A 12,934-nucleotide genomic window follows, 5' to 3' on the forward strand; every position below is an offset into this window, starting at 1 on the left:
ACTGGCCGCCTCCAAGGTGGCCTGCGAGCACCTCTGTTACCACCTTCCTCCAAAGCTCTAATCAAGCACAAATCTGGCTCCCCGGTGGAAAATGAAGAGGAGGCAGCTGAGTGTGTAGTGCTCAGGGCTTTGTCCCCTGCTCTTCCCTAAAGGCCCCTCAGCCACCTTGTCCTCCCAAGGGCACTAGTGGCAGCTAGAACTTTGCTTTTATGAAACCGCTGTCCACTCTCCTAGCTCCTCTTGCTGCCCATAAGCCATCCCTGGTGCCTGTATTCCTTACAGCCTTGGGGAACGGAGGACTATTTCCCAGCACTGAGTTGCTCCAGAAACCCCACCTTCCCCACTGTGCATAGCCCATGCCACAGAGGCTGAGGGTTGAGAAATGACCCTGGCCAACGGAGCATCTGCCTGGGAGCCCACCCTCAATTTGTTTGGTGTTTTGTGTCTATATGCTGTTCTTGGGCTTGATGCCTCTGAACTTGGTGGTGGGACTGGCCCGTCAGAATCTGGTGTCCCCGGAGCTGAGGAAGGGAAGGAGGGAGAACAGAACGCCTGGAGAACACCTGGCCCGGCACACCCTGAGCCAGGCGGTACAATGCGGAACCCTCACCCTCAGCCCCGCTTTGTGTTCTCCCGTCCTTCCTGCAGCACAATCAAGCTAACGCAAGGCGTGCGAGAACTTCTCTAGCCAGGGTTGGTTGTGGGGTTACTGCAGAGTGCTTCCTGGGAGATGCGGATTTGAGGGGACTGGAGGACGGGGCAGGAGGATAAGACAGACTTTTGCAGCTGAAGAACGCAAGGAACAATCACCCGTTCTCCAGTAGACTGGACTCTGTGTGCAAGAGGGAACGTTTTTCTGCGCCTCTCCCTCCCATCACTCCCCACTTAAGAATAAACGGTAGGGCCATTACCCCCATCAAACCTGCCTGTGCTTTTCTTCCTGCGTAGCCACAAGAAGACCCCAGGAGTCCAAGTGCATTGTGGGAACCAAGGGTTTTTTATTTGTTTGTTTTTGGCTGTTCTTCACTTCTTTTTTTTTCCCCAAGCAAGAAAGGTCATTGTTGGGGCTCGTTGTGGTCATAATAGAACCTACAGGTTGACTCTCTGTTTGTGGATGACATCAGCCAAAAAACAGGTCTCGCCAACCTCAATTCTTGCCAAATGCAGTGTCAATACCATCACTCTGGACACCAGCCAGATCCTTCTAGCCTTTTATCTCAGTACTATTCCACAGGGGAGTCTTTCTCTACTTTGGATATAAGAAGGAAGGTCTCTTGAAAGACCATAGACCACCACCAACACTCTAACAGCTAAGTATAGGACTCAAAAAAAATCAGAGAAAAAACATTTTTATTTTTTGTTTTTTAAGACAGGGTTTCTTTGTGTAGTCATGGCTGTCCTGGAACTCACTTTGTAAACCAAGCTGGTCTTGAACTCACACATATCCACCTGCCTCTGCCTCCCAAGTGCTGGGATTAAAGGTATGCACCACCACCGCTTGGCCAGAATGAACTTTTTTTATTTATTTAATTGAGTTATACATTTTTTCTCTGCTCCCCTCCTTGCCTCTCCCCTCCCCTTCAATCCTCTCCCATGGTCCCCATGCTCCCAACGTAATGAACTTCTAAACATCATCATAGCAGAGATGATGGATAGATAAATTAGTGTTCTAGGACAGGGAGTGGAGTTCAAATGGAACTCTGAAGAACCAAATCGTTCCTAAGGCTGAAAGGTCCTCACTAGCTTTTGACTCTTCTTGAAGTCAAAATCTTGGAGGTTCTTACCAATCATGAGATCCTTCATCATCAAATTTATGCTCCTTCCACACACTTTTTCCTTGGATGACCCTAAAGTTAGATCTTATGCATAACCTTTATAGTTACTTCACTCAGAGCACCTTTCTGCTTCGATTATATTCCCTATTGCTCCAAATCTTTCTCAGTTTACTTGATATCTTCTTTTGCAACCCCCAAACCAGAAGGATTTGAAACTCATTAGAAATGAAAGTGGCTGGGTGGTGGTGGTGCACGCCTTTAATCCCAGTATTTGGGAGGCAGAGGCAGAGGCAGGCAGATCTCTGGGAGTTTGAGGCCACCCTGGTCTACAGAGTGAGATCCAGGACAGGCTCCAAAGCTATACAGAGAGGTTTTGTCTTGAAAAAGCAAAAGGAAGAAAAGAAGGGAGGCGGGGAGGGAGGGAGGAAGGGAGGGAGGGGGGAGGGAGGGAGGGAGGGGGGAGGGAGAGAGAGAGAGGGAGGGAGGGAGGGAGGGAGGGAGGGAGGGAGGGAGGGAGGGAGGGAGGGAGGGAGAGAGAGAACAGAATGCAGGGTTCCAGTGCACACCTCTCTCTCTCTCTCTCTCTCTCTCTCTCTCTCTCTCTCTCTCTCTCTCTCTCTCTCTCTCTCTCACACACACACACACACACACACACATCGAACTAATAGGGTGACAATATCCATTCTTTCCTGGAATCAGGGATTATGACACAAAACTAGAACAGGAAAGAAAACTACCCCGTGCCACGGATTGAGGCCATCACCCTCCAGGACCTTGACTCTCACAGAGAAAAGAATGTGGCTAACTATAGAGAATAAAATGACAGCACCAAGGTGACCACAGTCAGACTAAGTTGTGTGATGCCCACCTCTCCCCTGCACAAGCACATTGGGAATGGCAGAAGAAACAGGTCATCCATATTCAGTGTTTGTAAAAGTGTACAACATGGACAGAAAAAAAACATACAGTGAACTGGACAGTTTTCTGTAGCTGAAACTCCCTCCACTTCAGGTTGGGGGGGTCTTCTCTGGAGCATTGAGGAGTCCAAACATGTTCATCCCTTAGTCATCTCCAGCCTTGCTGAGCCTCACAGGAATGGAGGCAGACAAAAGGTGGTAAAGGAAGGTTGGAGAGGAGGAAGTGGGAAGCCCTGAATTCCCCTGGAGGTGTTTCCCTGTGCCATGCGATGAGAGCTGCACACTTGCACCTTACTGAATCCTCACAATATGATAAAGCATCCTCATGGTTTACATGTGCGGGACTGAGGCTTAAAGAAGCCAAAAGGCTTGCTCAAGATCACAGAGATAATAAGAAGCAAATGTAAGATTTGGACACACATGCCAGTACAGGATGTCTCCGTAATACAGTGCAAGCTCAAAGCCACCCTCCAGAGTGCTGGTAGAAGTGGCTAGCAATAAAAGCCACATGCCACTCAAGGACTAGCTGGACAAGGACAAGCCTCAGCTCCATCAAGGAGGCCAGCCTTCATCCTCTCTCTACCTTAAGTCCCCGGATGACCTGGAAAGACCACAAACTCCCTGAGAAACAAAGACACTCTGTGTATCACACACACCCCCACACCCGAGGCCAGGATCCAGTTTTCTGATAGCTGGGACTTCGTTATTGGCTCGTAGCACTGGACAGAAGCCCAGTTTCTCATTCTCAGGCTTGCTATCAGTATGCAAAGGCCAGGGTTATTTCCACCGCCTTCAGCTTCCACCGAAAAGGAAGTGCTCTCCAATAAGAGCTAAAATGCTACCCTAAACCTCTTTCTGAGACGCCTGTTGAAACAAGCACAGGCCTAGAAGCCACCTTTGCATCTCAGGGATCCAAAGGACTCAAGGAAGTAAAAGCAACCAAAAGCAACCAACCAATGCGGACAGACCTGATGTAGTCCTCGGATGGTTTCTCAGAACAGAGGCGCGTTAACAGGAAATTCGCCCCTCACTTCCTGGATGAGGAGGGAAATATGCAGGGTATGATGTTTGCTATTATGAAGCAGGAAGCGAAACAGAAGGATTCACATCCACCGGTTTGATTGGAACTTCCCAGGAATGTGTGATTTGTGATGACATCCATCAAGAAAAAACAAATGAGGGGAAATGCTGCCCTTAGAGTCCTCTTTATAAACTTTCCCCATAAGGCAAACTTTTACTATTTTTTCTTCTTTAGCAGTATTAAGGATCAAGCCCAGGGCCTTGAGCATGCTAGGCAAGTACTCTACCACCAGCCACACTCCGGCTCTTAAACTCTCACTAAGTGTTTAGATACTTAAATACAATGAATTAAAGGGCCAGAAAGTTTACCTATTAGGGAAAAACCATCTAGACATAAACTAATGACAAGGATATGGAATCTCAGATTTCCCGTCCGCTTCACGAAGGTCTCTAGATGCATCTTATCTAGGTTGGGTTTGGACTCTGTAACTGCACACCAGCCATCAGCGGCGCTAGCATCAAAACCTGCCCCAATCGCTGGTCTCTGCTGATAAAGAAGGCTCCGATGCCCCGTGTTTCAGTCTTCCCAGCCAGGTCACAAACACGGAAAAAATGAGAAAATGTCAAGTTGCTCTTAGTTCTACCCACAAGGATTATTTTCTTGGACGAGGCGGTGATTGCTGCTTGATCATCATGTCTCTCCCTCCATAATTACTCTTCTTCCTTGAGCTACCTCCCCTCGTGTCTAACCCGGGTCTGACATGCACTGAAAGCTTTCATCACAAGCCGGGCAGTTTTAATCCCACCACAGCTCTTCTCAAAAGGCCCTTTGTGGGGGATGAAGGTATAGCTCCGTGCCAAAGTGCTTGCTTAACTTGTGCAAAGCCCTGAATTTGACCCCTAGAACTTCAAAACAATAAAATAAGTAAACAAATAGCCTTTTGCGAAACATATACCATTCACAGGATACACCTTTGAGCTATGGTGTACAAGCTTGATTTTAGATACACGGTATGTGTCTACTACCCCATGGGGGACTGAACTTCATGCCTGGCATGTGCTTTCCACTGAGGAATATCCTTAGCCAGTCCTGGCTGTATGTGTGCCTCTGTCACTATCCGCCTGCCACTCCATGTTCCCAGTGCTCTTCTTCAAGACAGTCAAGCCACCCACAGGGTAGGGACATCCTGAATCCCTGATCAAGAGGATCCCTTGAGCTTTCTGACTAGGGAACACCAGACAACCACAGGCATCTCTCTCCGTTGCTTCTAAACCTTATGCAAGAGTTCCTTATATCTTGGAATGCAATGGGACATTCTCTTTTATAATTGTGGTGGTGTGTGCAGATTGGGGGAAGTGAGTCTAAAGAATTAACACCCAAAAAGATTTTTCAAAATGAAGTCTGGAAGCCACAACTTCATTGAGAGAATGTGAGTCCTGTGAAATCTATCCCCAATTAAGCAAGAGGAAAATACTAATCCAGATAGGAAGCTGAATTTAGGATGGGATTCATCCCCTGAGAGTCACTGTCAATCAGGACAAGAGGAGATCAAGAGGACTAAGTCACCACTTTGGCATGGAAATTTAAAGACCAGGGCTTTGTTGCAAGGGCACTAAGAAATTGTACTCTTGACACTAAATGCTACTGAACTTTGGAGAAATATGGAAAAAAGACAAGGATAGACAAAGCGATGCCGGTGAGAGCGACAGCAGGATTTTCACGTTACTTAACTAAAAAGTTTCTCTGGCTCGCCTACCACGCAAGGGCTGTATCAGTGCAGCGAATCCACAGAGGAAGAAGGAGCCCAAGTCCCTGTCAGACTCCAACTTCTGCTCCCGAGATTCACCTCCTCAGGTAGAGAAGCTTGATGCTTCATAAAGAGAAAAACTCACTTTGAGACAAGTGAAGTGTCACCGTTCCGGGCAGATGTGAACGGTGTTCCAGGAAGTAGCTGAATCGCAGATGGTTCCGGAACAGCCTACTTCAGCAACTACAACTTTGTCCTCAAGGGATGTTTTGACATCTGGGCCTCCCTCGTTCTCTCTGCCCAGCTCCACCCAACTCCACCCTCTCCATCCTCTGCGTCTCTCCTAGAGGGGAAGACATTCCTCTGTACACTGTGTAGTGTCAGCCATCTCCATCTGCCATGAACAAGCAATAACACCTGCCTCCCAAAGTTCAAGTTTCCCCAACCCTAGTGCCAAACACTCGCTATTCTTCCTGCCGTCCTAAGTGAGGAAGCTGAGGCTTCCAGGCATCTGGGCTCCTCTTGAGTCTCAAGGTCATTTCCCAACCTTGCTTTTACAGTTCCCTTTCCTTTTTGAAATGGGGTCTCACGTAACCCAGGCTTGATCGGCCTCAATCTGGCCATGAACCCAAGGCTGACCTCGAACTTCGGATCAACGTGCCGCCACTTCCCGAGTGCTCGGATTGCAGGTGTGGGTTGGCCACGTTCTATTTATGTGGTATTGAGAATCTAACCCAGAGCTACTTGTGCGCTAGGCAAACCCCTACCAACCGAATTACATACTTCCCCCGCCTGTCTGCCTTATTTATTCTTTCAGTTTGTGTTTCAGACAGGGTTTCTCTTTGTTGCTCTAACTGTCCTGGAACTTCTCTGTAGACCAAGCTGGCCTTAAACTCAGAGAGATCCACCTGCCTCTGCCTCCAGAGTGCTGGGGTTAAAAGAGTACACACCTTGAACTCAGTATAGAGACACCCTGTCTCAAAAAAAAAAAAAGTGTGCACACCATCATATCTGGTCAGCTTATTTCTTGGGCACAGAAATCCAAAGATCCTAACTGTATAAAGTGAGGTCATGGCTTCTCCAAGGTGTGGTTGAGGGGAAGGTTTCTATCGTAGCTGAGAAGCACAGTATAGCCAGAGCACTGGGAGACAAAGCAGCAGACTGAACCAAGACCAGCAGAAGGGAGCGGCCGTGAGAGGAGGCCGAGAGGAGGGAACCCAAAGAGGAAGAGAGGAGAGAGAGAGAGAGAGAGAGAGAGAGAGAGAGAGAGAGAGAGAGAGAGAGAGAGAGAGAGAGAGAGAGAGAGAGAGAATAATGGAGGACGGAGGGGGGGGTGCCAAGAGAGGAAGATCAAAGAGAGAACCAAGTGGGTACATGGCCAAAATGGCAGGATTATATGAGAAACTGGGGGTAAGGAAACTCCTGACCTGGAGACGTTTAGGTAGAGGGCAGGCTGGGAAGAGCCGGAAGAGTCAGTGGTGTGAGCTGTGATACTCTGAGAAGGCCTGGAGGCCAGCACGCACTTTGGTGAGCTAATAGGCAGCACAGATAGCCATTTGTAACTACTTTTCTTTTTGTTCTTCCTTCCTTTCTTCCTTCTTTCTTTCTTTCCTTCCTTCCTTCCTTTCTTTTGTGAGGGCGGGGGGGCAGTGAGACTGGATTTCCTGCCCTCGCTGTCCTGAAACTCACTTTGTAGACCAGGCTGGCCTCAAAACTCACAGAGATCCACCTACCTCTGCCTCCTGAGTGCTGGGATCAAAGCTACCACTACCCAGCTGCCCCTACTTTCCTTGGACCTGACACTGAGTAAGGTTTATGTTTTTGTCTTGTTTTGCCAAAGAATGGGACAGGAAAAAAAGTAAATGGAGCACACACATACACACAACACACATATACACCACTCTTTGATTTATAATACGAGTATATCCTGATACAATTCTTTGCTCGTGATAAATAGTATAACCGAAAATATGCATTTAAGTTAGGCATGGTGACAAAATTCGTAATCCTAGAACTGAAGAGGCAGGAGGATTGACATGACCTTAAGGACAACCTGGGTTATATATTGAGTACCAAAGCTAGCTTAGGATGCACAGCAAGTACCTGCCTCCCCCCCCCCAAAAAAAAGGAGGGGGAGAGAGAGAAAGAAAAATACACCTAGCCACAACACAGCCCAGAGTGGAGCACCGTGGGTTCCCCCCATGACCACATGACTGGCTCTATGTGCTGTGGGTCACTGCCCCTGCCCAGCATCAAGGGAATACTGTTCCACATATCATTAGCTAGGAAGATCAAAATTCCACTGAATGTGTTTTGATTTCACACTGGAATCCTCATTAGTTAAGAGCCATCTGCATACACCTCCAGCTTAAAAGTCGGAGGACAGATCTAATTTCCTAAAACCACAGCCTGTACAGAATCAAGGTGATTTTTGAACTACCAAATCATTTTCTGTAGCTATAATTAAGATTACAAAAACAGCCGGGCGGTGGTGGCGCACGCCTTTAATCCCATCACTCGGGAGGCAGAGGCAGGCGGATCTCTGAGTTCGAGGCCAGCCTGGTCTACAAGAGCTAGTTCCAGGACAGGCTCTAGAAACTACAGGGAAACCCTGTCTCGAAAAACCAAAAAAAAAAAAAATAAATAAAAAAAAGATTACAAAAACATCAGATGGCTTAGAGGCGCACACATCAACTATGAAGTTGTGCTCCTCAACTATGTTTTAAGGAAGCTACTGTTACATTCCACATACCACTAAAACCGAGTGACTTTTCTCCAAGAATCCCTAGAGGTGTCAGACTGTAACTTGAAAACCACGGTTAGCAAGGGAGTTTGAACTCAGTCCACTGATTGTGCAAAACCTTCATTTCTTTCATCTTACTGACACACTTACTGTGTGGGTATGATTCAATTCAATTCAATTTCTTACCAAGGGGTTTAACGCAGTACTTGGCCACACAGATTTAGCCCCCTGGTTACACACGCTCTCCAGCATTTCCCATTACACAAGGCTGCTTTAAAATCCAGTGATTTGTAACCCACTTTATGGTCCACACAACGTTGTTACAAGCATGTTCCCATTAGGTCCCTAGGACTTCCTTGTGAGACAGGAATGGGCAATCGGTATTTTCCAGATGGAGAAGCAGAGGTTTCCTGGGCTAATTAAATGACACAGCAGGGAGGGGTTGTTTTTTGTGTGCACACTACACTTAACTGTCTCGCAGACAGCATTGTTTCCAGGCTCAAACTTTTTGTAGACTAGACAGTCTCGGGAGGAAAGCAATGGGATATATACTTATGTCCTCTGAAAGTGTAAATCAAAACCTCAAGTGGAGGGGCTGAAAAGATGGCTCAGCGGTTAAGAGCATGTAGGGCCAGACGACCAGAATTCTGTTCCAAGGATCCACGATGGGCAGCTCGCAACCGCATTTAACTTCAGCTCCAGAGGGAACCATCGCTTCTGACCGCATATGTACATACCATTCGGACAGATAAATTTAAAATAAGACAAATTTTTTAAAAATACAAAAACCCAACAACACCCTGAAGTATTTGAAATTATGACATCATTTAAATGTTAGATGAAAGCCCTATACTCTGTGTTGCCCAGGACGGTGGTCTCAAGCTGGGAGACCTTCCTTTCGTTCCCCCTCCACAACCCACCCTGAAGGAGAACTTGGTTAGTAGAATCCAACGTAGTGGTGAAGACTTCTTTGGCTCCCCCCCCCGCAGTCCGTCTGTTCTCTCAGGCCTTGTGGGGCGTGGCAGAGTTCCGAGCAGCGATTACACTCCGACTCCCCACTTCCCGAGAACCCGGAGACCCAGGGCTCAGCCCTATGCAGCAGACTAGGGCAGAGACCCGCAAGCCGTCCAAATGCCGGCAAAATAAACCCGATGGCCCCGCCCAGCCGACGAGGTTTAGACAGACTCGGGGCAGTTAGGCTGCCACCCCCACCCCTCCTGGGACGGAACCTGCGCGTGTGCCTAATTTAACACCACTCAAGGGCACCGGGGATTAGGATGGGTTTTATTGCAAACCAGACGGGAGGGTTGAAAAGAGGCCCATGAGATCTTCCTAGAGTCTAGACTTTAGAGCAGTAGATCTGGATGGTTGTTAGAATTTGATCCTGAGTCTCACACCCAGCAGCGTGAGAGCCAGGAGCTACCCGGCCCAACCTGATGTAAACTCAGTTGTGCTCCCACCATTCTTTCTTTCCCCTCCTGCTGTCTTTTCAGGGCATGGTTTAATCAGTACCAGGCAAGCTGGCAGAAAATCCATTCACATAAGTTGGGCTGAAAACATCTTTCCCAGAACACCAAGGAACCCTATCCAACAACTCCACATCAAAGCTCCACTCCCAGGCCTGACCCTGGCAGGGTATTGCCTCAGCTTGCAGAGTTTGGAGAGAGCTAGGCCCATCCCCACCCCCAGAATGGTCTGGGTGGGTGCCCAGATACACTTTGCTATATATGCGATCGTGAGGGTCTCGCTGTCATGACTATAAACTCCCCCATGGATGTGAACTTGTGGAGTTGGGAGGGGCAGTGTGACCCAGTGTGTTGGCTTCTGGCTCAAGTTGAGGCACGTTCAGTATCAGACAGTGGCCTCGGTCCAGGGCAGCTGGATCGTGTGTGCAGACAGTCACTTGCAAAAGCCTTGGATAGAGAAACAGACACTCCCTTTTTGGGATAAGCAACGCTTAGGTGCCTAGAGGCACTCACAAACCCCTACAAAGTCTTCCCGGGACAAAGCCTGTATGTAAGACAGCTTGTTCCAGTGGGTAGAGAAACGAGGGGGCTTCAGACACTATGGCCTAGCTGCTTTTCAGAACCCCCTCAGACCACACACAGCTCTACTTGAGCTGTCCCCCAGGGGTGCTCTGCTGGCTGAGGGTGACTGTTCTCTGTCCTGCTCCAGTGGGTGTCATCCTCCTCATTCCCTCCCAAGCCATTCTGTATCTATCCCGTCCCTGCTTGGCTTGTCTCAAAACCTCAAGGCTGCAGATCTTTCTGAGAAAGCCAGGAAGACAGCTGGGAGTTCCAGCCCCTAGGGGCAGTTCCAACACTCCCTCCTGGCCCCAGATGTAAAGGAACAGCTGTGGGGGTGGCAGCAGGCCCAACTGGCAGTAGAGCAGGGCCTGGAAGGTGCAGAACAAAGGCCAGGGAGCCAAGCAAATGGCAGGGCTGAAGATTCAAGGGACCTGGGAAAGAAACAGTCTCATTCCCTGAACCAGTAACTAGTTGACAGGACTTGCCAAATCCCTCCATTGCGGTCCTCCAGCCCTGCTCAATCCGACCTTAGCAAACTATACATCTTCACTCATAGGATCCCCACTGTCCCCTTAAAACATGCAATTCCCAGCCAGAGGGATGACCAAAGGGTGCTGCCACTTCCATCTGGCACCCTTCGCCTTTCCTCCCTTCTTCAGTCAAGATGCCAGCCAGGTTAGGTGTCTGAAGATAGGGCTGATCTGGGCATTGGTAGCCACTCTGCCAGGGTGGTCATGCTCACCTGGGCACCATCTTAATAAAAAAAATTATTTGCCAAAATGACTGTGTCCTACTATAATCTTAGGTCTGTACAATATCACACTCCCAGAAATATTCTCCCCAGCCTAGAAAGACACAGAGCCTCACAAGTGCTTCCATTTTAGGAAAAAAAATATTTTAATGGTCCTTTGTAATCTCTTTTCCAGGTGAAGCCCCTTCTAGGTGGAGGCCCCTTGTCAATGCCCTTCCCATGCCTGCTGGGAGGTAGCAACCCCTCTGGAGGAAACCCTCCCACTCTTGATGCCTCCATCCTCCTGGGAGGTCAGCTCTAGGTCAGGGCCTTAACAGGCCAATTTTACTAAAAAGTGGGCAGAACACTGCATTGTGTCCCTTTCGTGAATGCCATGGGACCAGCCCACAGCATTTTTCTACCTCTTCATTAAATAGTATGTTAAATAATCTCTTGTTGCTGGGGCCAGGCGTGTTGGCACACACCTTTAATCCCCCAACACTTGGGAGGCAGAGGCAGGTGAATCTCTGTGAGTTCAAGGCCAACCTGGTCTACACAATGAGTTCCAGGAAAGCCAGGGCTACACAGTCAAACCCTGTCTCAAAAACAAAACAAACAAAAAAACAGCAATAACAAAAAACTAAACAAAAAGGACAAATAGACAAACAAAACCCAAAAAAAAAAAAAGAACCCCAGAAAACCAAACCTCTTTGTGCTGGCGGAGAGGGCGTGCAACAGCAGCAAGTCCCCCACCCTTGGCCAGGTTCCTGTGGTCTCAGTGTGTCCACCCTGTCTGGACTTAGACTCCACCAGAGTAATCAGAGACATAGCCTCTCCTGAGACCTGGCCCGTCCCAGAACACCCTCTCCACTGAGGGTGAGTTCAAGTGAGTTGTGCTGGCACCAGGCACCCCAAAGTCGTAGACAGGGGCCATTCAGATGGCAAAGCTGGGAACTGACGTGTGACAGCTCTCATCCAAGTCAGAAGTACGTGAGGTTCTTGACAGCTCCCATCTCCAGCATCCGCTTGATGGCTAGGGCCTCTTGGGAGACATTGTGCCCTGAACCCTGTGGAGACAGCCAAGGAAGTAAGTGAGAGGCCCCAGGTAGCTCTGTCTTCAGAAAGGTCTCCTCCCCCTTTCCCTGATCCCTCACTTCTTGGGAGTTTTCTTCCTTACGTGGCTCTCAGAAAGGAGACAGAAATCATATGGCGAATGAGGAGGGTGCAAGCTGGGGTGTCCAGATGCCTAGGTCCCAGTCTGACAACAAATGACCATATCCTGAACCACTCTCTGTCCCCGCGCCGTCCCCTCACCCAGCATTCTGCTAGCTGTGCCATCCCCTAGCTCACTGGGCTCCCAGCAGGGCTGCTCACCGCCATAGACTTAAGTGTGATCTGTTCATAGTAGTGGATGGTCTGCTTCTTGTTGTAGGCATCAGGGTAGCCAAAGCCAGCGATGTGCACTAAGTCGCAGAGGTGTAGGGCCAAGGTGATGGCTAGCAGACCTGTAGTTGGCTTCTAGAAACAGAGCAGGAGAGCATTTGAAGGAGCCCCAATCCCCTCCTCCTCCACCACCCACCTCACACACACTCAGGCTCAGATCCTTTCCCATAGCTGTCCACCAAGGCAACAGCTAACCAACTGAGCATCTGGGTGGAGCGAATGCAGTCGAGGAAGTGATTTACTACTCTATGAAATTCTAAACTTTGTGCCATGCAGGAGTCAGAATCTTGGCCTCATGCATTCTAGGCAAGTATCTGCACCCCTGCTTATTAAGGTTTAATTTTAGAGATTTAACTATTCATTATTTTTATGTGTATGCACCTGCTTGAGCTATGTGCACCATGTGCTTGTAGACATGGGCCAGAAGAAGGCACTGGGTTCCCTGGAACTAGAGTTCCAGGTGCTGGTGAACTGCTCAAAGAGGGTGCATGTAACTAAACCTCTGCAGAAGCAGCGAGTGTCCTGAACTGT

The 12,934-nt window shown here is 48.7% G+C and overlaps 1 protein-coding gene across 2 annotated transcripts in view; it reads right to left on the reverse strand.

The window, feature by feature from the left end:
- Nucleotides 1–11,103: 11,103 nt before the first annotated feature.
- Nucleotides 11,104–12,934, reverse strand: part of St3gal4 (ST3 beta-galactoside alpha-2,3-sialyltransferase 4) — a 40,582-nt gene continuing 38,751 nt past the window's right edge. For both annotated transcript variants that reach the window (XM_038323691.1, XM_038323690.1), the window contains exons 10-11: nucleotides 12,335–12,478; nucleotides 11,104–12,027 (exon numbers count right to left, since the gene is read on the reverse strand). In XM_038323691.1, the coding sequence (XP_038179619.1) occupies nucleotides 11,941–12,027; nucleotides 12,335–12,478 (231 nt within the window). In that variant the 3' untranslated portion in view covers nucleotides 11,104–11,940. The remainder of the gene's footprint in view (nucleotides 12,028–12,334; nucleotides 12,479–12,934) is intronic.

The sequence above is a fragment of the Arvicola amphibius genome, chromosome 3 (assembly GCF_903992535.2).
Source record: "Arvicola amphibius chromosome 3, mArvAmp1.2, whole genome shotgun sequence".
Lineage (NCBI taxonomy): Eukaryota > Metazoa > Chordata > Mammalia > Rodentia > Cricetidae > Arvicola > Arvicola amphibius.